The sequence below is a fragment of the Pipra filicauda genome, unplaced genomic scaffold, assembly GCF_003945595.2.
Source record: "Pipra filicauda isolate LSUMZ 115617 unplaced genomic scaffold, ASM394559v2 scaffold75_size2874737_pilon, whole genome shotgun sequence".
Classification (NCBI taxonomy): Eukaryota; Metazoa; Chordata; class Aves; order Passeriformes; family Pipridae; genus Pipra; species Pipra filicauda.
Window position 1 is genome coordinate 940,263 of NW_024104931.1, and position 26,458 is coordinate 966,720.

The following is a 26,458-nucleotide window of genomic DNA, read 5'->3' on the forward strand; positions in this document are numbered from 1 at the left end:
GGAAGGGCCGCCGCCATGCCGGGCGCCGCCGAGCGGGGCTCGGAGCTCTCGGAGCAGATCGAGGCCTTCGCGGCGCGGCTGCGGCGCGGTGGGGAGCGGCCGCGCTCCGAGGACACGGCGCGGCAGACGCTGTCGCTGCTGCGGAAGATCGTCGGGCACGGGCGATGGAGCCGGGCCGGTGAGAGCCGGGTGGTGGCAGGGCCCGGCGGCGGGAGGGCAGTGGCGGGGGAGCTTCTGCGAGGCCCGGCGCCCCGGTCGCGGCTGTCAGTGCGGAGGGAGCAGCGAGGCCGGGGCAGGGCCAGTGATGGAGCCCCCGGGAACTGGAGCCTCGCTGGCAGCGGCCAGTGGGTTCCCAGTGCTTGTCCTGCCGCCGCGCGGCCTTTCGCAGCCCGCTGTGCTCCCGAGCAGCATTGCCTGAGGAGCTGCCTCGCTCCAGCCTGGCTTTTCCAGCGCCGTCAGTCCGAGCACGGACCTTTCCAGCAGCACGTGGTTTCCTCTTTCACTAAATGCACCGCTTATGGTCTTCCCTAAGTCCGCATTGTGTCCAAGGGATTCCCACCGCAGAACCCGCCGTGGGACGAACAGCTCTGTGAGGGGCTCCTTGCTGTTCTCGGTGCTGAGGTGCCCGTGCCGGAGCAGCCGCTGGCCCTGGGATGTTGAGGGGGTGAGCTGGTTTGATGCTCACATGGGTTTGCTCTGGGCAGTGATAACCAAGGCCCTCCTCTCTTCCAGGGGAGCTCATGGATCTGATCCGGACAGAGGGCCAGAGGATGACGGCAGCGCAGCCGTCAGAGACAACTGTGGGCAACATGGTGCGACGAGTATTGAAGGTCATTCGTGAGGAGTATGGCAGGTGAAGTTTCCCTCTTGCTGCCAGTATCTCTCTAGAAGCCTAGAACAGCCCTTCCATGCAACATGTTCAGTTGCTTCTGTGAAACCGCGTTCGTTTCCATCACTCCTTTCTCCCCTCTTTCTTAGAGAAGGATTTAGCAAGTTTAACATCAAAGGCAAGCCTGTTGTTTCCAGAGTGGCTGATGACATTTCCTCTATAGAAACCACTTGGTGTATGTGTTGTGGGTGCATGAGAACAGTCTGTGCCCTGACCTTGGGCTGTTCTCTCCTACTCCCACGAGGGTCCATCCTGCTGGAGCAGTAGCCTCGAGCCTGCTTCTCATCTGTGGACAGCAGTGTTTGCACATGAATTAAGGCAGCACTTCTGGCAGAGATTTGAGTGTCTCTCTGCCTAGACAGCTAGGGAAGCTTATTGGTGTGGTGTGCCTCCTCTGTGTGGCTTTCCTTCCTGTCTCCTCACATCCAGGTGTGCTGTGCTGTGGGGACATTGCTCAGCCTGGCTGTGGCCCTGCGCTCTTTCCTGAGGCTGAAGAGCTGCTTCTCTCCACAGGCTTCATGGGCGCAGCGAGGAAAGTGATCAGCAGGAATCCCTGCACAAACTCCTGACTTCTGGAGGACTGAGCGAGGATTTCAGAACCCCTTATCCCTCCCTCAGAGCTAACGTTATTGAAGCTATTAATGAGATGCTGATAGAGCTAGGTACGACTGGGTCTGAACTGCTCCGAGAGGAGCTTCTTATGGGATGGGACTGATGCTTCCCCCTTCTCTAGGTGGAAAGAAAACAGCAAGGATATGGGAGGCTTAATCTGAAGGAACTAAGGGACTGAAGCCCTGCTGCTACCAGGACTTAAACTAAGTCCTCTGCTTTACAGGGAGATGGGTGGAACATTGTGGAGGGAACAGCATGGGGGGTGTTGGCCTGTGCTCTTGGTCCTCTGAGAAGTCTTGAGTCCTCTGAAGAAGAGTCTAAAAAACATGCCAAGGTTGGACTTAATCCCTTTGCACATATAACCTGACCCTTGTCACAAAGCACCGTGATACATTTTTCTTTATCTGTGATACTTGTGACAGATCAGGGACCTGACTCGCCTTCTGAGGCCCAGGTTGCCTTGCTATTGAACTGCAAAACTGTTGAAGGGCTATGTGCACGGTGGTTATCTAGAGTAGTGCTGACACAATCCACTCCCCTCATGACAGAATTTTCAATAGAGCTATTTCTATGCGTAGCTAGGACGCATGGGGCATTCAAAGGCCAGCTTCTTGGTCCCTCTCCCCTGGCAAAAAGAATGGGAAGAAAGGCTGTTCCTGCTCTACTAGTGCTCATAGCATGGTTCAAGTGAAAAATTATCTTGTTGGAGGACAGTCCTAGCAGCACAAGTGTTGCTTTTCCACCTACGTCTTCCTTTTGTCGCAGAGGGCACCACTGATAACATTGCGATGCAGGCGCTGGAGCACATCCACTCCAATGAGGTGATCATGACCATCGGCTACTCGCGCACTGTTGAGGCCTTCCTGAAGGAAGCTGCCCGCAAGCGGAAGTTCCAGGTCATCGTGGCAGAGTGTGCGCCATTCTGCCAGGTAAGGCCTGGGCTGGCTGTCTTCTCCAGACACCATGTTGTCCTGCGCATCCTTACTAAAAGCTTGTCCCTAGAGGCAAGTTGAACATTATGGAAGTTCCTTTGCAGTTGAGAGGCTGGAGACAGCTTGTTATCCTACCCCAGCATCCTACAGTCAGAGGGCTGTAATTGTTCCATTGCTTGGTATTTTTGCAATTCAGACGAGAATTGAGTGCTGCTATCTCGACAACTGAACTGCAGGAGCTATGTCCCAGGGGACCAATTGGATTCTCCCTCTTTTTAGGGTCATGAAATGGCTGTCCGACTATCTAAAGAGAATATTGAAACTACTGTCATGAGTGATGCAGCTATTTTTGCTGTCATGTCTCGAGTCAACAAGGTAAGGAGGGCTTCATTAGAGGAGGGATTAATGGCAGGTTGAGTGCTTATGCCTCCTAAATGCAGGTCTCAGCAATGATGGATATATTTCTGAAGACTCAAAATTGTAATAGTCTCTGTTTACAGCTGGGGTGGAGATTGTCTGGAACCCTAAGTCAGTATGATGACGGAATGCATGGTGATAGGTTTTTCCGGTTTAGTGGCTTACAGGCAGAACAGTTACAAGAGAACCTCAAAGGATTAACCTCAATTTTTAAAGAAGATGGAACAAAAAGCAGCATTTCCAAAGGGAAGAAACCCCCCTTGCCTGGAACACAAGATGGCTGGTGAAGGGAATCACCCTGGTGAAGGGTGTGTCTTTTCGAACAGACCTGTTCTGTACTTCTATAGAGATGAAGATGTGGCACCCCAAAGTAAAAAAAAAAGAAAAAAAAAGTACTAGTAACATTAAAATCTAGCCACATTAATTCATTTCTATATATTTTAAGCTGCTTTACATTATTCCCATTTTACTGCAAGCAGTCAAATTACTTGTACAAAGTTTATTTTGTAGGCTTGCAGAACAACAGGGACCACAGCCCAGTTTTGGCTTGGTGTTCCCTGCAATAGAACATACATTTGTCCTCTGAAGTTCTCTGTGCTGGCTTCGCCATGCTGGAGTCATGTTCTTGTTAGAGAGGAACATCTCAGTGCAGAGCCAGTGCCAGATGAAACAGATCAGGCATCCAGCTGCCCTATAACTTCAGCCTTTGGCTGGCTGGCTGTTCTGACACACTCCTCCTCCAGCTCATCTGTCAGGGTCCGAGCCAGGAAGTGTTCCTTCCCCAGTTTGCTGTGGAACATGCTATCTTCTAATGCTGATTTGCCCTTTTAAGGTCATCATTGGTACAAAGACAATCCTGGCCAATGGTGCCCTGATTGCTGTGAGTGGGACTCACACTCTGGCACTGGCAGCTAAACACCACTCCACTCCGCTCATCGTGTGTGCTCCCATGTTCAAGCTTTCACCGCAGGTAAGTACAGCAGCCCTTCAGGACCGTACCTGCAGGGGCTTTTACTTGTGGGAGCTTAGGTTGGAGAGCGCTATCTGTCAAGGTTGATAAATGAGCCATCTCCCCCATCTGGCACTGTTCCTTCAGACAAATCTGGCACACCTCAGGATCTCCTTAAAGCTCCCTCTTCTGCCCCATGTGCAAAGCAGAGCATTGGGTATAAGGATGTAGACCACTGCCTACTAGAGACTGACATCACTGTACTTATTTTTCCTCAACCACAACAGATTTCAGTTTATACCATTAGTGTTGAAAGGCAGAGTAGGTAGAATGAGATGCTCAAAACTGTTTCTTACACTCAGTACTTTTTCAGTATTGTCAGATGAAGTTGCAGACTGAGGAAGTCACTGTTCCAGTTCCGTAGGCTTTGCAGAAGGCTCTAAAAGATCTGAGGAAAAACCTTTCACTTTAGACGTTAGAGAGGTTCTAGACATAGACACTATGTAATTACTGTAAACAGATGTAATATCACCTGGCAAGTCATCTTCCTCTCCCAGTAGTTCGCTCCAGTGCCAGGACCTGTTTTCACTAGGATAATCAAGTAGGTTGTTTTTTTCCTAACCTTCCTGTACTCCTTCTTTAGTTCCCTAATGAAGAAGACTCATTCCACAAGTTTGTGTCACCACAGGAAGTGCTGCCATTCACAGAAGGTACTGGTTCTTCTTCATATGTCTGGTCAAACTGCTTCAGGCTATAGTTTTTAATTTTTTTTAATAACTCACATAAAAATTAAGTGTAAGACTGTCCTATAACCCAGGACAGAAAATCCTTTCCTATTGTCCTTAGCAGAGAAAAGTGCTGGGAACCATCTAATTTTGTAACTTTCTATTACAGAAAGTGCAGAAAAAGGATTTCTTTTGAACACTGTCTTTGCAGTTTTGCTTCAGCTCTGAAATAGTGTTTTATTATAGGATGGTGATAATGATGCCAGGCCGGTGGCAGTTTCCTGTGGGAGAGGGCAGATGGCCAACACTGAGGGCAGCTTCCGTTCTCTCCTATAACTTGTGTTAACTTTTTGAAACCCAGTATCTCTGCAGTGAGCTTCCCACACAAGCACCATCTTTAGAAAGGCATCAGCACCCAAGCCCATTTTCAGATAGCAAAGTCTCTTCCAAAAGCCCCACTTCTACATTACGACGACTTTTGAAATGAAGACACCAGGCTCGGCACCGGTTTTTAGTTTTGGCCTTGTGAGCATTTCTTTAAATAATAACTTCAGGGTGGCACGTGCGTAGCCAGTTTGTTTAGGGGCTCAGGAAGATGTGCAGAAGGCTAAATGTACTTCAAGTCTAATATTGCTGCTATTCACTTTACAGGGGAGATCCTGGCAAAGATCAACGTTCACTGCCCGGTTTTTGACTATGTCCCTCCAGAGCTCATTACTCTCTTCATTTCTAACATTGGGGGTAATGCACCTTCTTATATCTACCGCCTCATGAGCGAGCTCTACCATCCAGATGACTACGAACTCTAATACTGTGAAGCACCTTACTCTCCAGACTCTTCCCTTTATCTTTAGAAAGATACAACAGCTAATTCAAGTGTACATTACAAAGACAGGTTGCTGTGGGAAAGCAGTGGGGAATTTGCTCAGCAATGTCTTTCCTACCCAAAAGCAGCAGAAGGCAGAGCTTGTGTACAGATTTTGACTTCTGTGCTGTTAGAAACTGTGTGGAGCTGCTAAGCCACTTTGATTTTGAAGCAAGGCATATGTGTAAATCTGGGGCAGGTAAGCTGTTACTTCAAAGTACGCTGCAATAAAGGCTGTTTACAGTGATCTCACTGTTAAGCACATTTTCCATAAGCAGTTGTTTTGTTTGTTTAACTAGCAGGAGTTTTACCAGTGTAATAAGTTGCCTGCACCTATGATGCAGCAGCACGCTTTATGGTGTGCTTCCACATGCAAATGTGATAGGAATGGGAATCCATTAGCAGTTGTCTTCAAAATGGATATTTAACTACTTAGTTACTTCTGTGGGGTTATACTGGGATTTATAAATCTCTCACTCAAGAGTGCAAACTCCAAGGAGCTGGAGAAAGCAGCTGGGTGTGTCATTCATTGCCTAGTTAAATGTTCTTTTGATTCTAAATTGGCCTATATATACTATGAAGCTGGTCGGTCCTCATTCTAACCACTGCCATGAGCCCAAAGAGTGAGTTTAGTATTAATTTTATTAAGAAATACCTCCCAATTTTCAAAGCACTTTCATTAAATACACTATTTCATAAAATACACAAATTCAATTCCTCTCTCTATTATGCAGAATCATGCTGTGCTTGCAGGAAAAAAGTGCTTTGCTTTAGTAACTGCGAGTTTCTGCAACTCCTTGCATCCGCGAGTCAAGCACTGACATAGGGCCCAGACTTAGAGCACAATTCCTTAATGTTGAAGATGCTTCTCCAGGCTACAAGGGGTGGGCTTCTCCTGCCATGTTCTCCTGGCTGGTCTCTGCTTCTTAGGTCAGTACCTGGAGCAGAACTTTGGTGAATGCACTGGCTCAGAACTTGGCTCCACACAGGATATTGTTTAACAACAAGGCTCACGGATCATACCAACACTTCTAGAGGTTGCAGCTTACAGTCTTAACTTTTTTTGAATAGGGTCCTTTTTTTCCAAATAGCTGCCATGCTCGCACCATCTTCCGCAGCCTAGTCAAATTAGGTTTAGGCTGGAGGGAGAAAAATTAAGAAGCACTAAATCATCAGTGAGTAAGTAAATGAGCTTCAAGGTTTCTATACTCTTTGCCCTAATACTGTCATTCCAAAGTTTTTCTAATATCTAATTCAAAGTCCCATCTGACTTTCAACAGAATCCAATTAATAACAATAAGCACAGTAATAGCAAAAGGGAGGAGTAATGATTTTGTTTTAAATTTAAATGTAACTTGATCTAGTGGAAGGCATTCCTGCCCATGGCAGGTGGGGTTGGAACTAGATGATCTTTAAAGTCTCTTCCAACCCAAACCACTCTATGATTTTATAATAAGTGTTGCTGTTCCTTTGTTTTTTCCCCATTTTATAGCATCTTAAACTTTGGGAAAGTAGGCTTTTTTTTTTTTAAATTAGCATCTTTGCCACTAGTAGAATATCAGAATTCATATGCTTTCAAAGTTTTACACTTAAAAACTGCCATTACTTTAAATGTATGCTTAACCTTAAGGACACTATTCAAGTCAATGTGACCATTCCAATGATATATGGTAAAATCCTTGCTAAAGTGTTCACAGGACAGATGATTTATGTTCTAAAATGTTCTGACTGGTAACAATATGTAAAAAGTCAAGTAATATAAAGCCAGTGGAGGGGTTTTCAAACTGGCCCATTCTAGTTCTAACACACTAACACATGATGTGCCTTTGATAATCCAGAGTGCAGATTACCAGAGGTGAGTCCAACACAGTACCTGTTCTTCCTGCTGTAGATGGTCTATGTCTGCAAGAGGTAGCATGGAAGGTCTTCCATGAGCACACTGGAAGGGCAGCTTGCAAGATGACAAAGCTTCAATAAGCCCACAGCTCTCCTCCAAAGTCAAATGCTCATTAAACTTAATAGCTCCTGAAAAATATATACAAATTCTTGCACATGCTGCCAAAGAGAATTCCACTTCCCTCTGCAACTGTGGTTTTCACTAAAACAAGGCATCTCCCAAAGATTAGCTGGTAGGCTGCAAAGGCAACCCAAAGGCTGCAGTATGGCAGACTTGGGGCTTGGGTCAATTAAACAGCCTGATGCATAAGGATCAGCTTTCCATGGCCTAAACTTTCACCTAACCCACGTTCAATGGATGGTAAAATTATTAGGTTTTGTTTTTTCAGGTGATGTCATAGGAAGCAAGTGGGCTTTTTTGCTTTTTTGTGTGTGTTATGGCTGAAGACCAGTTCACATATCAAAAAGTATTAAACCGAGACAGCGGCTAATATCAGTCCCACAGGCTTTATTGGTTCTGTGTGGCTGCCACCGACAGGCATCACTTCTGAGACCAAATGCTAGCCCTGCCAGTCAGTCCTTTTTCATAGGTGAGCACTTAATGGCATGCAGAGGAAATCCAAGCAGAACAGTAGGGAGTCATTTTAGAGGTGTTTGCAAATTTTAGCCTTCACAGATGCACAAGACCATCTGCAATCTGCCTTCCAGCTATGGGACTTTTTTAGATATAAAAAAAAAAATATGTATTGACTGCCAATTGTAGAATGCAGTGACACTTGAGAAAACAGATGCTTGCGGTTCATGTTTACGCCTACAGCACGATGTTGTTGATATTATAGCATCGGAACCGCTGCAAGAGCCTGGAGCTACTGCAGTCTACACCTTTAAGGTCTGCTCATTGCCAGGTACTGGAAAGTGACAGTCCCTGAGAACATGTAAATTTTTACTGCACTCCTTCCAAAAGTACCTGAGAGGTCATAGGCAGAGTTAAACTAGCACTTTTGATACTTAAAGGAAATAAAAAGTTTGGAAAGAGCACCTAAGTTTTCTTTCCCACTTGCTTTCGAGCAGATTTCAGCACATTCCCCCTTGGCACTTCATAGAGCTGTTATTTGAATGGTTCAGAGTTCACAGAGATGACTGTGTCTCAGAACTGTATTCTACCTCTGTTTCATGTGAAGGTTGAAAAGTATGTTAGGCCCATACACGAATAAATCAGAGGAGTACTGCTTGTCCCTCAGTGCTGTCCACGATAAGACTATTACCTCTTCATCCCTAAGAAATACACAGTCTGTTTTCCTGCTATATCTGCAAACACATCCTGAAAACACTGCCCCAGGGAGGATGTAGTGTAGAAACAGAAAGGTTCAAAAAAAGAAAGAGAAGAATGAAAGAAAAGTACAGTTTCCCTACCATGACAGGCCTGGGAAGCTAACACCTTCAGAAACGTCAGAGGCAGTGTCCCTCGTGCTCCTCCTCCTGTGGTCTGCACTAGCTAAAAGCAGAAAGGGAACATTATCTTACTTTCCATTTAATATGAGAACAAAGAACTGTAACACAAAAGCAACTAAAAATGAGGACAAGCTAGTGGATTATCTAGTCCACCTCTGTCACCTGAGGCTGAACACACTCCCTTTGGTTCATGCAGTAAGCTTTGGATTGTTACAGTCAACTTAAGAAGCAGGGAGCAACTCACCTCAATTTGTTCTTGAATAAGCTCCTGAAAAGAAAAAAGGTAGTATCAGTTGTTATTTCTCCCTTTCATCCCTCTACCCTACTTTGTCCACATCTGTGCATCATTTACTGTGTAACTGCCAGAACCAGGAAAAATTATGCTTTTGATAGTACACTGACCACAGTGTGAAAGATCTAGGTGGAAGTCCTGACCTCTCACAAGTATCCTATCAGACTTCAGACCAATCACTTGGTTTCTCTCAGCATCACTTTCCTATCTGCAGAATGGGCATAATGGAACTCATCTCTCGGAGTGCCACAAAATGCATGTTATCTTTGAATAGCTGCCCTTTCTTCTTTGGATAATAACTAGTCCATGTGGATTTCATTTCTGATATCTAAAATGCAATGAATTCATAATTAATCCTGAATAGCTGCATAAGATCTAATTAAAATAAAAAGGACTGCAGAATAGATCTGCCAAAATGCTCATGAGATCTTGAGGCATCAGCTAAGAACGAGTGCTCGTAATGCACACATCTGATCCCCTCCTCTGCCACTTCTGATACTCTTGACTCCCAAATCACATCAGGAGAGTGCATTTTGAGTTCTCAGCGATTACAGCAAGGTTGGAAAAGAAAATTTAATCAAATTAATCAACTTCTCTGTTTCTTCTTTTCATATCAAAAGAGATGTATGGCAAGATTGGACAGATTCTCAACTCAGCCCAGTGTCTGAATGTGGTACTCCAGAAACAATTTTTAAGAAGTTTAAGAGCAGCTGTGATTGTGGAGGACGGTTTACAATGGAAACCGCAAGTAATCAGTTCAGAAATTTCTCCCTCACACTGCAAAACATCTGGAACAGTGTTTTTTAGGAAGCTGCACTGCCCATGGAGAGATTTCAAGAAAAGAAGTTTAATATTGCTGATACATAAATACTGTTTGTTAGAATTTAATAATTTTACTGTTCCTTCAAGCATTTACTGTTCATTCAGCATTCACAAGCAGTAAACTGTTGAAACATCTGTCCTATGTATAATTTTTCTTAGCTTTTCCACTATCCAAGTCTGAAACAGTCTCCTATCATTTCAGTTATAGTTCAGTGATTTCCATTGTGGGACTACTTAGCTACTGAAAGGAATGGATCTCGCATTTGCCAAGGGACACCATCTCCCTCCTAACGGAGATACTGTAATACCCGGGGCCATTAACACAGAACAAGACCTAGTACTGTAACTTCACCCATATCCATAGCTGACCTCCACAATACTTTTAGTAATAGGTTGTCTTTTCCGTCGTAATTCGTTGGCTTCTCTTTCCATAAAACACATTGGCACTTTCCTCACAAGAATCAAGGAGCTGTTTGCCTCAGGAAACAATAATTCAAGACCCAAGTCCACCAAATTTTTGTTGCAGCATCTGAGGGAAAAAAACCCCAGAAATAAGACATCAATCACAGTAGCTATGTCTTCACAGCATAGGTAAATATTTCTGTACTCCACATATATTTCTTCCTGTAACAGTTTCCCATCTCAAAATCCATGCATCATGAGATTCCAAGTACTTTTACCCTTTCAGCCTACATTCAGCCATGTTTTTCCACTCCAATCAAATATGTATTTTTCATGCTCCACAAGCACAAGATCTAAGAGTTCCTGTATTATTTGGAGAGAAGCTTTATGTCTAAATTTATAAATCTACCTTTTTTGAAGATGCACAAGGTGCCTGGTTCAACACACAAGCATTCCAAATATTAAAATTACACATCATTAAGACTGCTTTAACCTAAAACAACTGTGGTTTCAAATGACATGTATTAGCAAATACTTAAAATGGAAAAAATACTGTAAGAAATTTATAATGGTTTAATGAACTTTATATTCCATAAGCAAAGAGAACACAGGGAAGAACAACCTCCAGCTAATGATGACATATGTCAACCTGTGGATGGAAAAATACACACAAAAATGAGACTTCACAGTCAGATGAGAACTTATCTTCAAAATGAAAACAACTTTATTTTTTTAATTCAGGAAATATTCACCGAAAGGTGGTAAAGGTCAGTTTTAGAAAAGAGATTCTCTGAACAAAGGAAGAAGTTAATCTAAACTTACTAAAATCAGTCACGAGAATAATACAATTATTAGCCTCCATATGGAGATGGCTTGTGTAATTCTAGCCAAAAAAAGAAGAGCGCACAGAAAGACAGAGAAAGCCCATTGTAGGAAAATGACAAAATCCAAGCAGCTATTGAAGTCAATCAGGTTTGGGTTTTTTTTAATTAAGGGAAAAAATAAAGAAGGAAGTTCAAGAGAGTCAACAGAACAATGCATTACTACAATGCTCAGTCAACAAACAGAACCAAAGCTGCAGGTGAACCAGAGATCCAGCTGAACTATTATATTGCAACCATAGCTGAAGAGAAAGGTCTTTTAGACATGTTAATTTATTTCATTACATCAAAATTTACCACAGAATACATTCATAGTCTGCCAGTAACAATAACAACAGACTTTAGATTTTTACATTATACTTTTAATTCATTACCTTTTAGTAATGATAGTCTCACAGACTGATTGCAAAGGGATGAACTGCTAATACATACTAAAAAATTATAAAGTCACACAATAAAAGTACTAGTAAGCCAGCACCAGTACAGCTCACCACTAGTAATCTTCTTGCTTATCAATTATCAATCAATTATCTTAAGCATTAACTGAAAATCACAACTGGCATCCCCTGTGCTGAATATTCAACCACTGCCCTTAAAAGAAAGACATGCCTTTCTGATGTACTTTCTTACTGATTTTTGTAGAACATTTGTGATTTAGCTGATGAAGAAAAGTAGCTCTCAGAATTTATTAGCTCTTTCAAAAACACTTTGATGCCGCCTCTTAAAAGCAGCTAAAAAAAGGAACGCAAAAAGTCGTCATGCACAGAGAAGTAACATTTGTCATGATTTAGCAACTACGGAAAGAAGGTATGCTGGCAACAGATGGTCAGTGGTCAACATGAATCTTGATGTGTATCTTCGTGACTTTATTAATGATATGGAAAAAGGACATGGTCAAGCAAGCAAATTTATAGAAAACATGAAATTATTTAGGTTAACTGAGAATAGAGACAAAGTTGAACTCAATCAGAATTTAAAACAAGTGGAAAAATGATGAATGAAATCTGTAGGATGAACAAAAAAGGAATAATGAAAAATGACAGAAAAACCGCTCTTAAAGAAAAATAGATAAAAATTATCAGAATAATTTAATCTATTTTTACTTTTGGTTGGCTTCTACATAAATAGCAAAAATTAAAAAAATAACCCCCACAACTCTGTGTTTCTCTGTCATGACGATCAATAGATACACAGTTCATGCAAGCAGCAGTAGCCAAAAAAGCAGACAAAATATCAGGTGTGGATATAATAAATAAAAAATATGGGCACAGCTAAAAAGCTACTGTATGAAGCAATGGGATACTCTCACTTGGTATATTGTCTTCAATTTTGGCCATGCATTCTCAAAAGTAGATATATCAGAAATGGAAGACACTCACAGATGAGCACAAAAATAAATCAAAGTTGAACAAAAGGCATTACAAATATTGTAATGTTAGCAAGATCATCATTAAGAGGTGGGAACGATGAAAGCATTTAAATATTACTGAACTATGAACAACGCGGAACAAGCGTTTAACAGGCAACAATCTTAATAAGGTCTGATTTAGAAGCTGTTGAATTTACTAGAGGCATCCCAAAAAAGAAAAAAAGAGCAGTAATGAGGTAGTCCTGATAGAACTTCACCTGTAAACAACGAACAATGCAGTGAGAAAAACCCCCACAAGTGCATGTGGCACGTGACAGACAGGGATCTGGGGGGAAAAAAGTTTGATTACTGTCCAATCGATCTTCTACAGCCCAACATCAAATCTGTATCTAAACTGTTGCAGTACTAAAGTTAAATATCCTAATAGTAGTGAGGCCACCATTCTGAAACATTTGGGAAACAGTGTTCATTAACTACTCTTGGCAGGCGCCTATGAATAAGGAATGTGTTTTTGAAGGATTCACAATACAAACTTTCCATACCTCATCCTTATCTTCTCAAACATTGTCTGTAAAATCAGTACCTAAGTTGATACTATGGGCACTACACTCCATTGTGCACTTCCAAGTCCTGAGCCCCAGACAGCAGGAACTGTTGGAGGCTGCTTTGGCCCACACATGAAGGTTTATTTTCCCAGGGAAATCAGAGCACATTACAAAGGCACAGAAATGGCACACCACAGGGTTTTGACTCGAGATGTTGTAACAACGTGCCGAAGAAGCATATCTATTTTCCTCAGCACAGACAGAGCCAATTGGGCTTGGCTCAGGAAAGAATCAACAACTTCTCTCCTGAGCTTCATGGTAACCCAGCAATACACAGAGATCCTCCTGGTCAACAGAGACATCCCCAAAAATTTAGAGCTATTTGGCATTACTAACCGTAGAAATCTTCTTTGCTCTTCTGTAACTTCAATCTCCAAAGGGGGAGAGATGGAGGACGACAGTATTTTCTTCTTGCCATATGCTGAAGTTTCCTTCTCATAGGAATCTGTGAATGAAACAGTTAGAAGTATCCCCTCTTAAAGTATTTACGCAGGCATTACCCTTAATGACCCTCTGGTTTGGCTTGTAATCCCCTGCTTGGATTAAAAAGTGACCACAGAATGCCTTCTCCTGAAACTTGTGGAGGACTGGGAATGTCACAAACCAGACATCCAGTCTCTGGGGAAGGGCTGGTTAATGCCACTTTGTTTTTTCCCACCAGTTTCAAAAAAGAGTCACCCTAAATAGCAAAAAAAACCCCACTGATATATTTGGTTCAACTCGGAGCGATTTTTTCACAGAAAAGTCCAATATAAATGGAGTTAAAATACTATTCATTAAGCATTTCTCCCTTCAGTCTTTAATTTTTTCAGTACCTGACCAAAAAGAGCAGAGTTCCTGGAACACTCTTTGCAGGAACTACGCAGTATTTGTTGATGAAAGAGAAGGTCAACGATTTTAAAGTACTTGATGGATGGCTATTGTGCTTTTTAACACTGAAACCAATGGCTAATGAGCTTACACAGAAGACTATTATCCCTTTGCAAACAGTTTCAGACTGCGGAAATTTTAAGCTTTAAGCACAGTATTCAGCTAAAAAGGAACCAAATGAACTATGCTCTTTACTCTGCATACCGTGTCTTATTCTTCCCAGTATAACCACATAAACTTATTGATGTTGTTCTATTTCCTCTTCATTGTTTTTCCTATCAGTCTTCCTGCTCTTTCATTATGTCAGGACTATTTTAGTTCAATAGTTTTGTGGGTAGGGAATATATCTTCTATTTTTGGAAATGCTGTAACAATTTTCAGCTGCCAATATTATGACTGCTACAGATACTGAATGTCTGCACTCTCCTAGGGATCAGGATAAAGATGGCAAATGAATATCTTATTGGTTCCATACACCCTAGACAGCTCATCTGTACTTTTCTGTGCTCTGATTATCTTTTTTTCTAAGACCACCTGAATTCTCACCTGCAATAAGCTGCTCCAAGCGGATCCGTTCATGAGCTGCATGTTGGTCCACCAAAATTAAGAGGTTTCCATCTAAAAACGTATCACAACAGATGAGAAATAGGCAAATTTGTACCAGACAACTGCACGGGTCAGGAAGAATAACCACTTCCCAGGGGCCACATTTAGAAGATAACTATCAGCCTGTTTCACAGAAACAAAGTGAGGAGGAGGCTGTGTTGGCAGAACATAAAGTCACTATAGAACAGAAATTTAGTGATCCAAATTGGCGGTTAAATTAAGGTAATTAAATTGAGTCAGAAACTCTTGTCTATTGACATCTTCATCTAACTTCATAAAGAAAGCTGAGTCATCCACAAACTGTTCTGTTTAATACAATCTTTTAAAATGTTACAAAACCTACTGATTTTGAATGCCTTTTTTGTACAGCTTCAGAGAGCTTCAACAATGAGTATGTCCAGACACTGTGAACTGAGTCTGAAAGATGTTAGCAATTTGAGTACAATCTATTTTTATAACATTAATCTGAAGGCAGTAGGAACACTCAACAACATCCAAAATAAAGATAAAGAAGATCCAAGAAATTTCAAGCGAAGCCTAACATTTTCCTCTACTCAGAATATCATCCCAGAGCAAGAAGAGATTACAAAGAGAACAGTGTTCCCTCTGCAATCTAACCACACTTGACAGTCAACATAGCTTCATGCTATCAACCACTCTTACCTGTCTTTTTATCCATTTCATTCCTAGTGTTAATTAAACAAGCGATAAATTTATTGTCCACTTGCTGAAGAACCTGTAAGATACTCATAAAAATCATTACAGAGCAGCAAAATTATTTTTAAAATGAAGGCAAACAAAAGAAACAACAATCAAAATGGATCAAGAACAACAAATACCTAGCAGGATGACTAGGGGAGTGGAAACCACATCTTTCCCAACCCAAAAGGCTTAAAGGATTTGGCCTAGCAAAACTAGACTGAGAAGGTATGTAGTTATTTTTTTATAAATACAGTGGGGGACTAAACATGGAAAAGGCAGAAATTATTTAAGCTAAAACATAATACCAGCAGAAGATCAAATTACCATTAAATGGTCATGAAAGTTTCATCTGGAGCTAACAGAAAGTTTCAAAATATAAAAAAAAATAATTCTGGATCAATTTTTTCAAAGATAGTCATTAAGGCAAGTGTGCTAATTGTTCTTGAAGGTTGTAGAAACCTCCTTGAGTTGGGAATGAAAGCTGTGCACAGTGACTCAGAGTATTTTAATTGTTGATACCACCAAAAAAGAATGAAAACAACCCTTTTTAACCTGCTGATCATCTGCAGAAGACAGGAAACGTTTTTCCTCCTCATTTTTTGATGTAGAATTTGCTTCTGTGTCTTGATTTCACCTTCCCCTCAAGCATCAGAAATCAACCAGAGCAACTGAGAAGGGGTGCACAATGCTTTCAGTATCTTATTGTTAGATTTCAAATATTCAGATGTGATGTTTCAGAGGAATTTCTCCCCAGCATATAGACAGAGCTCACTCTGAATTCTCTGTCTCACAACATGTGCATTGTTCATCTGCTAGGTAAAAACGAATGGATGATTCTATTTCTTTGCAGGGATGCAAGACATTAATGATTTTTTTTATTCTTTTCCTGTCACATGACACAATGTTTTGTGCTTTTGGTCTTCTCTACTGATATTCTCAAAATTGCTATAGGGTACTGAAGGCAGTATTCAGATTTTTCAGAGATGGGAAGTGGTAATGGTACCTTCCATTTTCCATCTTTCCTCTCCTGTCTTTGTGAAACATAAACTGTTTGCTACAGTAACTTTATTTACTCCTGTTATTCCTGCACTCCCAACATAATTAAGGGAATCATGTGGATCCTTGTCCACCCTGGAGATCAACATTACCATGCCCCACACAGTCAGAACCTGCAATCTTGAAGTCAGCAACCTGACTCCATAAGAATAATGCTAACTGGGCCTGTAAGCCTTTTGTCACTGGGATGCAAGAAAGGGAGGGAATCCACTCTGGCATTTCTACCCAGGCAAACTATCAAAGAATGTAAGTTGAAGCCATACATTTACATTTGCTTTTAAGTTAATATTCAAAACATTTGATAAAAAAAGCATTAAGTTAAACTTGATGTTATGATGCCATTTTGCCATATTTAAAAATCACTTTTAAGGGCAGATACAAATCTTAAGGTGCAATTTCAAGTTTTTCCATTAAATCTGGAATTTGCTTTTGAAATCACTCTGCTGGGGAATTAAATTTCTAAGGTCAACAAAAATGGAAGATACAGGACAGAGATTTCAGATAAATGTGAACTAAACAAATGCCTACAACAAATATAAAAAACTGTCCATTGCTATCATTTAGTTAGTGTTTCCAAGCAACAGTAGCAGGGCTCTCTCTTGATTCTGACTTAACCATACTAGTCAAGTAATTTTAGAGTCACTTGCAGATAGCTGATTAACCATGAAATGATACTAATATCTGGCATGACATATGTGTCTGCTGTCATCACACAGCAACCAAGAATTCTGCTAGTGCTTGTGAAAATTAGCAATATGATCTGTTTTCCTGAATATGTCTTTCCTACCAGGTACAAACATCAGCAAATCCTATATGCTGAGTGGGAATTTGTGGGTGAAAGCTAGTAATACAATAAAACCAGTAATAAAAGAATAGATTATATTGTACCTGCATTGAATGAACCATGTCTTTGGTGAAACGATAAGGATATAAGATATTGTGAATTTTCACAGCCAGGTTGTCGGCCTGACCACTGGTCACATCAACTGCAATCTGTAAAAAGAGAATTACAGATCAAACAGGTTGTAAGGGATATATCAAAAAATCCCAAACACATATTGAATATTCAAAAAAACCCAGTTTTAAAAAAAACTGGAAATAACTGTATCTTGCAAACCGAGTTTTCTACACAAGAATAACACTAGCTAAAAAACCATCCTGCAATCCCTCTGCTTCTATCCCCAAATGTTTTTCCCACCTGGATATTACCTGATAACTTCAATGCATTCAGCTGATTTCAAGTACCTATAGCAAAGCTGAAGTTAAATATCAGCTGTGAGCTCTCAGTGGATCTCATTACAAAAGCTGTATTGCCCTGAAATGAGTCAGAGCACACGTCACTGAAAGGACTGAACAGAACTGTTCCCTTCCAGAAACTCACCAGCAGGTGGTTTGCTGCTCCATTCCTATTGTTTGCAGGTGGAAATGGTTACATACATATGTTTATATGCACACAACATGAGGATTAAAGATAATGCTACCTCATGACAGCAAAGGAAGTTTCTCAGAAAGCTCCAACATTGTTTTTCTCTCACAGGCTGTAATCCTGCCAGGCTATAAAAACAGCTATGGTAAAATACACTTTTAAGACCTGTTGCATACCAGAGAAAGAAACCTGGGTTATTTAGCTCTGTCCACAAAGTGGACAGACACTATATCACTATTTTGCCATTCAGTAGCTTTTGATTTTAAGACAACTATGTTTGTAGAGGGAAGACAGCTTATAATGTTTTGCTCTTGAAACGACATAAGGTAAAAGATTAGCCTGATACCCCCATCTCTGACTTTGAATAAATCCACAACAATGACTTGCATCTAAACAGTCTCTAAAAACACAAAACTGCCAGGTCTATTGTCTAATATATCTCTGAATAACTTATATACAACAATTACAATAATTGCAATTTTGGTCCCAATGTCAGAAAATAACAGGTTAAAATGATTCCTAAATGATTAATTAAATAATAGGTTAAATTAATTAAATAACAGGTTAAAATGATTTTAGCATGAGACGCAGGGTAATACCTACCTCTGGGCAGGGAACAAAAACAGGATTATTCCATTCCAAAAGCAATGACTGGAGAGACTCCCCTTTAACATCTAGGAAAGAACACATAGATAATACAGGGACTATCACCATCTGTCAATAGAAGGTTTGTTGGGTACCTCTATCTCACACAAGTGCTATTTAATTTTTTACTTCCATAAAAAGGGGGAGAGTGTACAAACAAATAAGGGAACGTGAGACTAGGCTTCTGTACTGTCTGCTTTACCTAGGAAGGGTACTGTGCAGCTTTCTGACTCCTAAAAATGCTGCAGCACAATTCAACAGGCCTGGAAATGGGGGGGGGGGGGGCAGTGTGTAGGGAAAGAAAGACCTGTTTAGCTACCCACTCCCTCTGGACAAAGTTACATACCAAAAAGATTATTTCATCCTTTCCACTGCAAAAAAAAAAAAGGTGAGGATTGAAGCTATTTGTCACATTCCAAAGTTGGAATGAGTACAAAGAAGGGAGTAGGTAATTATTCTTTAAACTACTGACAGAATTCAACAAAGAACTGGGTATTTCATCCTGTAAATAAGTATCCCCTAACCTGCCTTCAACCCTAAAAGTTTTTTTTCCCAGTTCTAGATTTGAGATGACTCACACAGTCCCATTGTTAACAGACCTTGAGTAATTCTGGGTTCCTGTTGGGACATCTGGGAGAATTCTTTGATTTGTTTTTACCACAGAACACTATGTCCTGGAAAGCTGGCCCTACCTCTCAGATCCTGGCTTGCCTGAGTCTTCTCATTTTGAGGTCTAGGAAGGAAGGGTAACACAATCTCACTTCTAAAAGGATGGCATCTGAACTGAAACCCTAAACACAAAATAAATTTACTGCTGCAGAATCAACAGCATGCAAAATTACTAAAAGCTATACGATTATTATATTCTTATAAAGCAGCACGTGCTTAGCCCTACACAAATTAGAACATCCCACAGGTTGTGCAATATTGACACATATGTAAAAAGCTGAGAATTATCAGACACACCCGCATCAGAAAACATATTTAGAAATATTACCATGGCTTTTGCAGGACTGTACTTTAAAATTGGCTGCTGCTTTAAACTGGTAGCAATTATTTCCAGAATTAGTGCAATCAGAAGTGTCATCCCCAAAGAAAAAGAGGAGGCATATAGTAGTCTACCAGAGATCAAAACACTGTTGAATTCCCTCTATCAAGGAGTAGCAAAACTGTCAATATATCACCATTCCTATCAGTATTTAATACAGTTATCAGGAATTTGTAAAACTGAAAACTACAAGTCAGTGAGCCCTCATGTTCCTACCACCCAGAAATGATTTAATATTACAAACCTGTATTGTTATCAAGAGTATTAAGAAAAGTGGCTCAGATTTCCAGCACAGTGGTAAACATTTCACCCTTCCTTTAGTACAATTCAGACTTCTATTCTTTGTGAAATAATAATGAATTAATAAAGTTCCTTTCTACTGAGAAATTAAGGGTGTGCATTCAGGAAAAGTGGCAGAGTGATAACGCCAAAGAAAAGCAGCTGCGTGCTGATAAGCTCAGTGTGAAAAGGCTCTATGAGATCTTAGACCAGGCCATAGACTCCTGACTGCTGGCTCCATTCCAGTGAGGATCAGTGACGGTCCTACCCTGGGGACTGAGAGTCCTTTGAGAATCCAAACCAGCAGCCCAGCACCGGAGAGTAACTCAGTATCCCAATGTCACAAAAAGATGGCCTGACATAGTTTCTGGTAAACTGTGGCAAATTGAAGAATGCTGCCTAATTCAGACTTTGACAGAACTTTTATAGCTACTGTCATGGAAAGATATTAACTCTCAAGAATCTATCATTTATATCAACACAAGTCCAGTATTTTATACATGTAATAGACAAAGAGTCATCTCCCTGTTTCTTCTTGCAGGGAAAATCCTTGTACAGGATATAAATTGTTCATAAAGTTAGGATTGATTTTCTTGCTCAAAGGCCAGTGAGATTTCAGAGCTGGCAGAGATATAATTAATATGATTCTTCTGACAAGTAACATCAAAAAAGGTGTTGAGGATAACAACGTATCTACTTTATACAGGCAAACCCCGTACAATTACCATACTTGAGCATTCATTTTCACTTGCCTCAATTAGATCATTAGGATATACCAGTGTAACAACAGAGAATAATGTAAGTAACAAAAATTGCAAACATAGCTGGTGTAGCAACAAAGACGAAGTTGAACTGGGATGTTATCCTAGTACAAATGCATTATTCAAAAAGGCATCTGATGGTGAAATGAAGCCTGATAAAATTTCCTGTAGCAATCAGTTTAATCGCTACAAAATCTAGCATCTCTGTTGAGCATGTGGCTTGTGACTGGAAAAGATGGCAGATGGCTACTGCTGTCACGGAAAAGAAGATATGCATTATTCTTACCTCCTTCTACCTGTCAGTAACTAATTTCCCTAAAATTGTATATGAGATGCTGTTCTTAATAAATCTTGAAAGCCTACAGACTATACATCATCTGAAAGCGTAAGGGTAGGTGAGGTATTCTCTTTATAAACCTGAATGCACTATCCAAACATTCTGGATAGAAGGTCAACTTCTACAACTCAGGGCTTTGGCCAGCTACTAAACACCACTGTGAGCAATAAAATTGGCAAACCACAGAAATGAAAAGTGTTAGTCAAGGAGTGTATCTTTGTGCTTGCAAGTAGCTTTACCTAATAAAAACTTGCATGAAATTTTCTTCAGTGGAACACAATATATATTAAAAATTGCTGGCATCAATTATTACACTTAAAGGGAATAACTTATCAATTGCAACACTACTGCACCAGTGTTTCTGTGACTAGTGACAAAGAAGGAAGTAACAGACAAAAATGGAACAAACCAGAAGCTATGAGGATTGATTAGCCAAATATTTTACAGAACGATCTAGAAAGAAGTCCAAACTACTTTTTCAAAACAAATTATGCAGTAGAAAATAGAGTCTACATGAGGAATGGCTGCATCTTCGCTCATAAAAATTGCCTATAGACAGAACAAAGAACAACTTGAAAATACAGATATATCCCTGGAAGGGAAAATTATCAAAGACAGTATTCTGCTGAGCCAGATCAGAAGGATGTGGAAAGTCAAAACCCGCCACATAGATCAATGAAGACTCATGAACATCATACCCCTGGAAAACCAATACAAAGCAGTGTCCTTTTGCTAATGGAAAAGCCAGCAACAATGCTGTACAACACTTGCTACAAATTGTGAAGGAACAGCCTGCCTTCCAAATTCCATGGAAAGGAAACTACACATTCACAATGAAGTTAGATTTTTGTTCATCTTTCAAGGGTTGCTTTAAATTTTATCTGCAAACTGAAAAAAGATCATTTTAATACAAGTCTCTCTGCAACAACATATTCTCAGAAACATAACTGTTTAGGACAAAACGGTAAAAACCACAGTATTTTTCTGGTACATTTACTTTGAAATATGTTTCTCACATTATATATGACAACAATTACACATAACTGTGATCACAGTGAATGTTATGATGCCCAGTGATAACTAGGCAGCTGTTTGTTAATTGGTGTGATACCGACATTTTTTTACCACTTATTAAAAATTATCTTTTATATCTTTAACGTTAATATTTTACTGTCTCCATAGTTCCCAACACTTTCCTGTTTTCCATGCAGCTATTACATGTAAGGCGGTGCCTATTTCAGTATAAATTCCCAGATGCTGTCAGCAAGATTATTTTACACACTTTTCCTCATCCCATTTTTACAACCACCACCACCCCTCTTACCATTCTCTGAAACAACATTCACAGCCATTGTTGTGATATCTTGAATACAGGCAGCTTGAAATCTTTCACTAGGAGGAGTGCCGTAGGTGCTCAGTCCAGTTGCTTTATTGATGTATATTGTCTTACCCGAAGAAACATCAAAATCTTGCAGCCAGACAGAACAACACAAATCACTCCTGGAATTGCCTGTGCTTGTGTTGTCTGCAGAGAATTCCAAGTTACTTTGTAAGGTCACATGGGGAACCTCAGTATCTTTATTATCTTGTTCTGAGGATTCATCTAATGTACTTTTATCTTTACAGATCGTGCTAGTACAATCATTTTTAGCAGGCAGTGATAAAATACTGCCTGAAGAGACTGTGTACTCCCCTTCTACACTGCTGAGTGGTGACGAGCTGACAGAACTCTTCACAGACTCTGCTACCGCATCATCTGACTGCAAGCACGCAATCCCCTCAGAAACACTGTCATTACATTCTCCCACTTTTTCCACTGAGGATTTATAAGTTTGACAAGTGTTATACAAAAAATCACTATCTGAGGATTCAAGATCAAAAGAGTGGTCATTTTTTCTATTTGAGTCTGTTTGGAATTGTTCACCAAGTTGTTCTACTTCTTTGTGGTCAGTTTTCATTCTAGACAGTTTGGATGATAAAGATCCTGAAGATCTTTTACAACTTGGGTTTTTTTTACTAACCAGGGAATAATCAGACAATGTCAAAGGACTCTGACAAAGGGTTCGTTTGTCCTGTGATGTTTCTCCACTGCAAAATAAAGTCTTTTCCAAAGAACCAAAAGCTTGGCTAGTATTATTAGAATCTGTACCTTCCACAGGTGGAATTTCACAAGTGCTCAAGTTACTGCGATTGACACTGTCATTCTTTGAAAAGTCACAATTAGTTTGTGAATTAAGAACCGTGAGATCTAATTCACTTTGCTTTGACATGGGTGTTGGTAGCATAGACTTGACACTCCCATAATATCTCCTGAACTTTTCTAGCGAACCCAGCTGCGTGGACATGCTCAGTTTCTTAGAGGATTGAGGCCTTGGCACAGTTATTTGCCTTCTAGTGCTTTTTATAACAATTTTCTTGTGAAGAATACCTGAGGAAGTTGGCAGTGGCAATTCTGTATCATTCGTTTCATAACCTCTTTTACTAGTGGCAGTAGGCATGGCTATTTCCCCCCTCACCTGATGAGACGAAGTTTTGTTCTTATTACCATCAGTCATGCATGCTTCTCTGGTATAAGAAGCTGTATATTCTTTATTTGTATTACTGGAAATACCCCTATCATTTAAAGACTGAATACCAACATTCAATTTGTGGCCAAAAATATCCTTGTCACTGACAGAGCCAGGCCTACACTGTGTGTTTAATGCAAGACTTGCTTCTGTTTGTTCAGAATCATGTGGGGGCTCACTTTGCATAACACATCTTATGAGGCCTGTAGAGGACAGCTTTGATGGTATTGAACTAACAGCCCCTCTTCTGGCATCATCTATCACTTCAGCTGTTTCCCTGCCTCTTCTTGCATTACAGTGTCTCATCATTGAATTTCCAGAGACAGTTTCAGGTCCCACTGCTGTTTCAGTAGGGTCTTCTCTCTCAGGCAGTGACTGAATAACATTCTTATTTAAAACACAGACCTTATTGCTTTTCTGTGTTACTTTGCCTTGGTGGCTGCCCACATCTTTTATGTTATTCTGAGCACAATCCTGCAGGTCACCATAACTGTCTATTTCTCTTATTTCTGATCTGGCCCCTCCACTGAAAGAGGAATGAAGACTTTCTGAAGGTTTCAGATGAGTATCAGATGCTTTTTGGGAACTGTTAGTGTATTTTGGCTCCTGTTCTGAGGTATTTGATTTAATTAAATCAGAAGCTGTGTCATCTTCATCGGGCAATGGAATCTCTGCTTTATTGTTTCTAAATGGGTTAGATAACTCTACAGTCTTCTGATTTGAGGTGATTTCATTTTCCTGTACATTTTTACTTGCCTCTGTAAGACTGGAATTTTTTTTTCGAGTAATGGCCTTCCTTTTGACATCTTTCGATTGCAAGGTACACATTTCATAGGAATCCACAATTTCATCACACGCTTTCTTGAAACTTTCTTGGATGCTCTTCTTGTCAAGGATTGAGGCCTTCAGAACTGGAGCGTTGTGCAAACAAAAGTCATTATCTTCATTAAATTCTCTGATGTCCACACTACACGGTTCGATAAATAAATGTTCTCGTTTCAAAAATATTTTCACTCCTTCCTCTACGCAAGTTAGAAGAACATCCCAGTTCTGGAACTCAATTAGAGTCTTTGCAGGTTCCAGGCACACATCGTAGTCACTGTATGCACAGGTCACATTGAGAATAAAGATCCCATACAACTCTGGCCCACAGCGATGGTGGCCAGGACTTGAACCAGCCTGTCGGCTTGCAGGGACACCTTTTGCTTTGCAAATTACACTTTCTTTTCTTAATAAAAAATCAATTAGTTTATGTATTCTTGTCTTTAAAACAAGCCTTCTATTCACATACAAGAACTGCATATTCTTATTGTAATGTCCCTCAGTACTGATAAAACCACTTATATCGAATCCCCCAGACTTGTGATTTATTTGTCGCAACTTCTGGGATCTGCCCAGTCCATAAATTTGACAAAAACGAGAGCATACATCTCTTGTCTTAGGGAGCTGAAGCACCATAGAACAAGAAACATCGTTCCTTAAAGAAAGGGAAACAGAAGGATGCATTAGCGAAACAGCCTCTATCTTCTGTCTCACTCTTTCAAATTCCAACACAGGATCCATACACTTTCTCCTCACCGGTAACTGATGGAACAGATTACACACAGTGACTGTAGTTCCACCACTTGGTCTGTTCAATTCAGCTTCACATACTTCCAGTGCTTGCCCATTGTGAAATAGTTTCACAAAGGTTTTGGCTGTCCTGCTGGTCTTAGATGAAATTTCCACTACACTGGCCATGTTGGCTATACTTGCCACAGCCTCCCCTCTGAAGCCATAGAATGTCAGTTTCTCCAAGTCTCCCACTGAGCTGCACTTGCTGGTGAAGTACCTCTTTCCAATAGCCTTTAAGTCCTCTTTCCCCATCCCAGAGCCATTGTCCACCACCTGGATCTTAAAAGCTTCCAAATCCACCCTGATAGCTACACATGTTGCTTTGGCATCAATGCTATTGAGGACAAGCTCCTCAACACACTGGCCAAGGGAGCTGACGGTCACTCCAGAACGCAGCCTGGCTCGCACATCTTCCACCAAAGGTTTGATCATGTCAAAATCTGATAGATGAGAAACACAAGAAACTGTGGGGAGCTCACTGCTCCATGTTCCTTAAAAGAACACCTTGGGTGGAGAGAAAAGGGGGAAAAAATAAAATTAAAGAAATACAAATTGAAGGCCTGAAAAAACCTTTCATTTTTTTGCATTCACTCTCATAAATATACTTTTCTTAGTTTTCCTGACATTCAGAGGCTTCCTCTGTGATTACTTTCCTGCTCAGGCTCTGTCAGTGCCCTCAGGGCAGATGGCCAGAGCCAGAATCTAAGCTCATCACTAATAACATACTTGGTTCTCAAACTTAATGTACCCAAACCAAACTCCTACCGTATGAGGAAAAACTCAAAGGACTTGCAAGCAAGAGTATTTTACTGTAATTTTCATCAGAATTATCGCATAAATATCACCAAGAACTGGGCAGAGAGCTGTTTTCCTTTAGTTTTTATCTCAATGTCCCCACATAAATTCACAGTGCCTCATCCTCATCAAATAGCATCTGTTGCTACTTGTCGAGGAAAGGACTAAAGCAGGCTCGGGAACGGGTGTCAGGCAGTGAGCAAGCTGTTAATGCAAAAGGGAACCCACTATTTCCCAGTCCTTGACGCCTACTGGTTTACTAGTGGCCTTCGCCCTTTCTGGGGATCCGGTGCCGCCGCTGTGACAGGACTCCAGAGGCTCCCTGACCCGGGGGGGCTGAGGAGGGCGCGCTGCCCGGGTTCGTTCGCGCCCTCCCCTCACGTCCAGAGCCCCCTCTGCTCCCGCTCCCCGGCCCGGCCCCGTTCCCTCAGCACCCGCCGGACCGGGGCGCTCCCGCAACCGCCGCGGCGCGAGACCAACCGTGCCGGGCCGCCGGGCCCGCGTGCAGCTCCTCCCACAGGCCGACGGCGCGTGCGCACCTGCGCGCGAACGAGGGGGAGAAGGGGGATCTGGACGGGCACGCCGGGAGTTGTAGTCCCGCCCCGGCCGGAAGCTCTGCACGGCTGTGGGAAACACGCCTTCCC

At 41.2% G+C, this 26,458-nt stretch overlaps 2 protein-coding genes across 5 annotated transcripts; one reads left to right on the plus strand and one right to left on the minus strand.

The window, feature by feature from the left end:
* On the plus strand, positions 1 to 5,663 carry EIF2B2 (eukaryotic translation initiation factor 2B subunit beta). The gene is made up of 8 exons (XM_027720024.2): positions 1 to 178; positions 733 to 853; positions 1,403 to 1,551; positions 2,267 to 2,430; positions 2,713 to 2,808; positions 3,683 to 3,820; positions 4,443 to 4,509; positions 5,176 to 5,663. Exons 1-8 carry the CDS (start codon positions 16 to 18, stop codon positions 5,331 to 5,333), a joined length of 1,056 nt encoding a protein of 351 aa, XP_027575825.1. The 5' UTR covers positions 1 to 15; the 3' UTR covers positions 5,334 to 5,663.
* A 350-nt stretch (positions 5,664 to 6,013) lies between these two features.
* MLH3 (mutL homolog 3) lies at positions 6,014 to 26,248 on the minus strand. 4 transcript variants are annotated; one of them, XM_039389668.1, is made up of 13 exons: positions 26,075 to 26,247; positions 22,163 to 25,523; positions 19,106 to 19,204; positions 18,372 to 18,442; positions 17,231 to 17,335; positions 15,248 to 15,320; positions 14,525 to 14,596; positions 13,445 to 13,553; positions 10,221 to 10,380; positions 8,982 to 9,005; positions 8,699 to 8,780; positions 7,263 to 7,414; positions 6,014 to 6,528 (listed from the first exon to the last, which is right to left on the minus strand). In XM_039389668.1, the coding sequence occupies exons 2-13, from the start codon at positions 25,449 to 25,451 to the stop codon at positions 6,421 to 6,423; spliced, it is 4,344 nt and encodes a 1,447-aa protein (XP_039245602.1). In that variant the 5' UTR covers positions 25,452 to 25,523; positions 26,075 to 26,247; the 3' UTR covers positions 6,014 to 6,420. The 4 variants fall into 4 exon arrangements, with proteins under 4 accessions (XP_039245602.1, XP_027575819.2, XP_027575820.2 ...); XM_027720018.2 differs by having other exon boundaries at positions 26,067 to 26,247; XM_027720019.2 differs by having other exon boundaries at positions 26,043 to 26,247.
* Between the last annotated feature and the right edge of the window lie 210 nt (positions 26,249 to 26,458).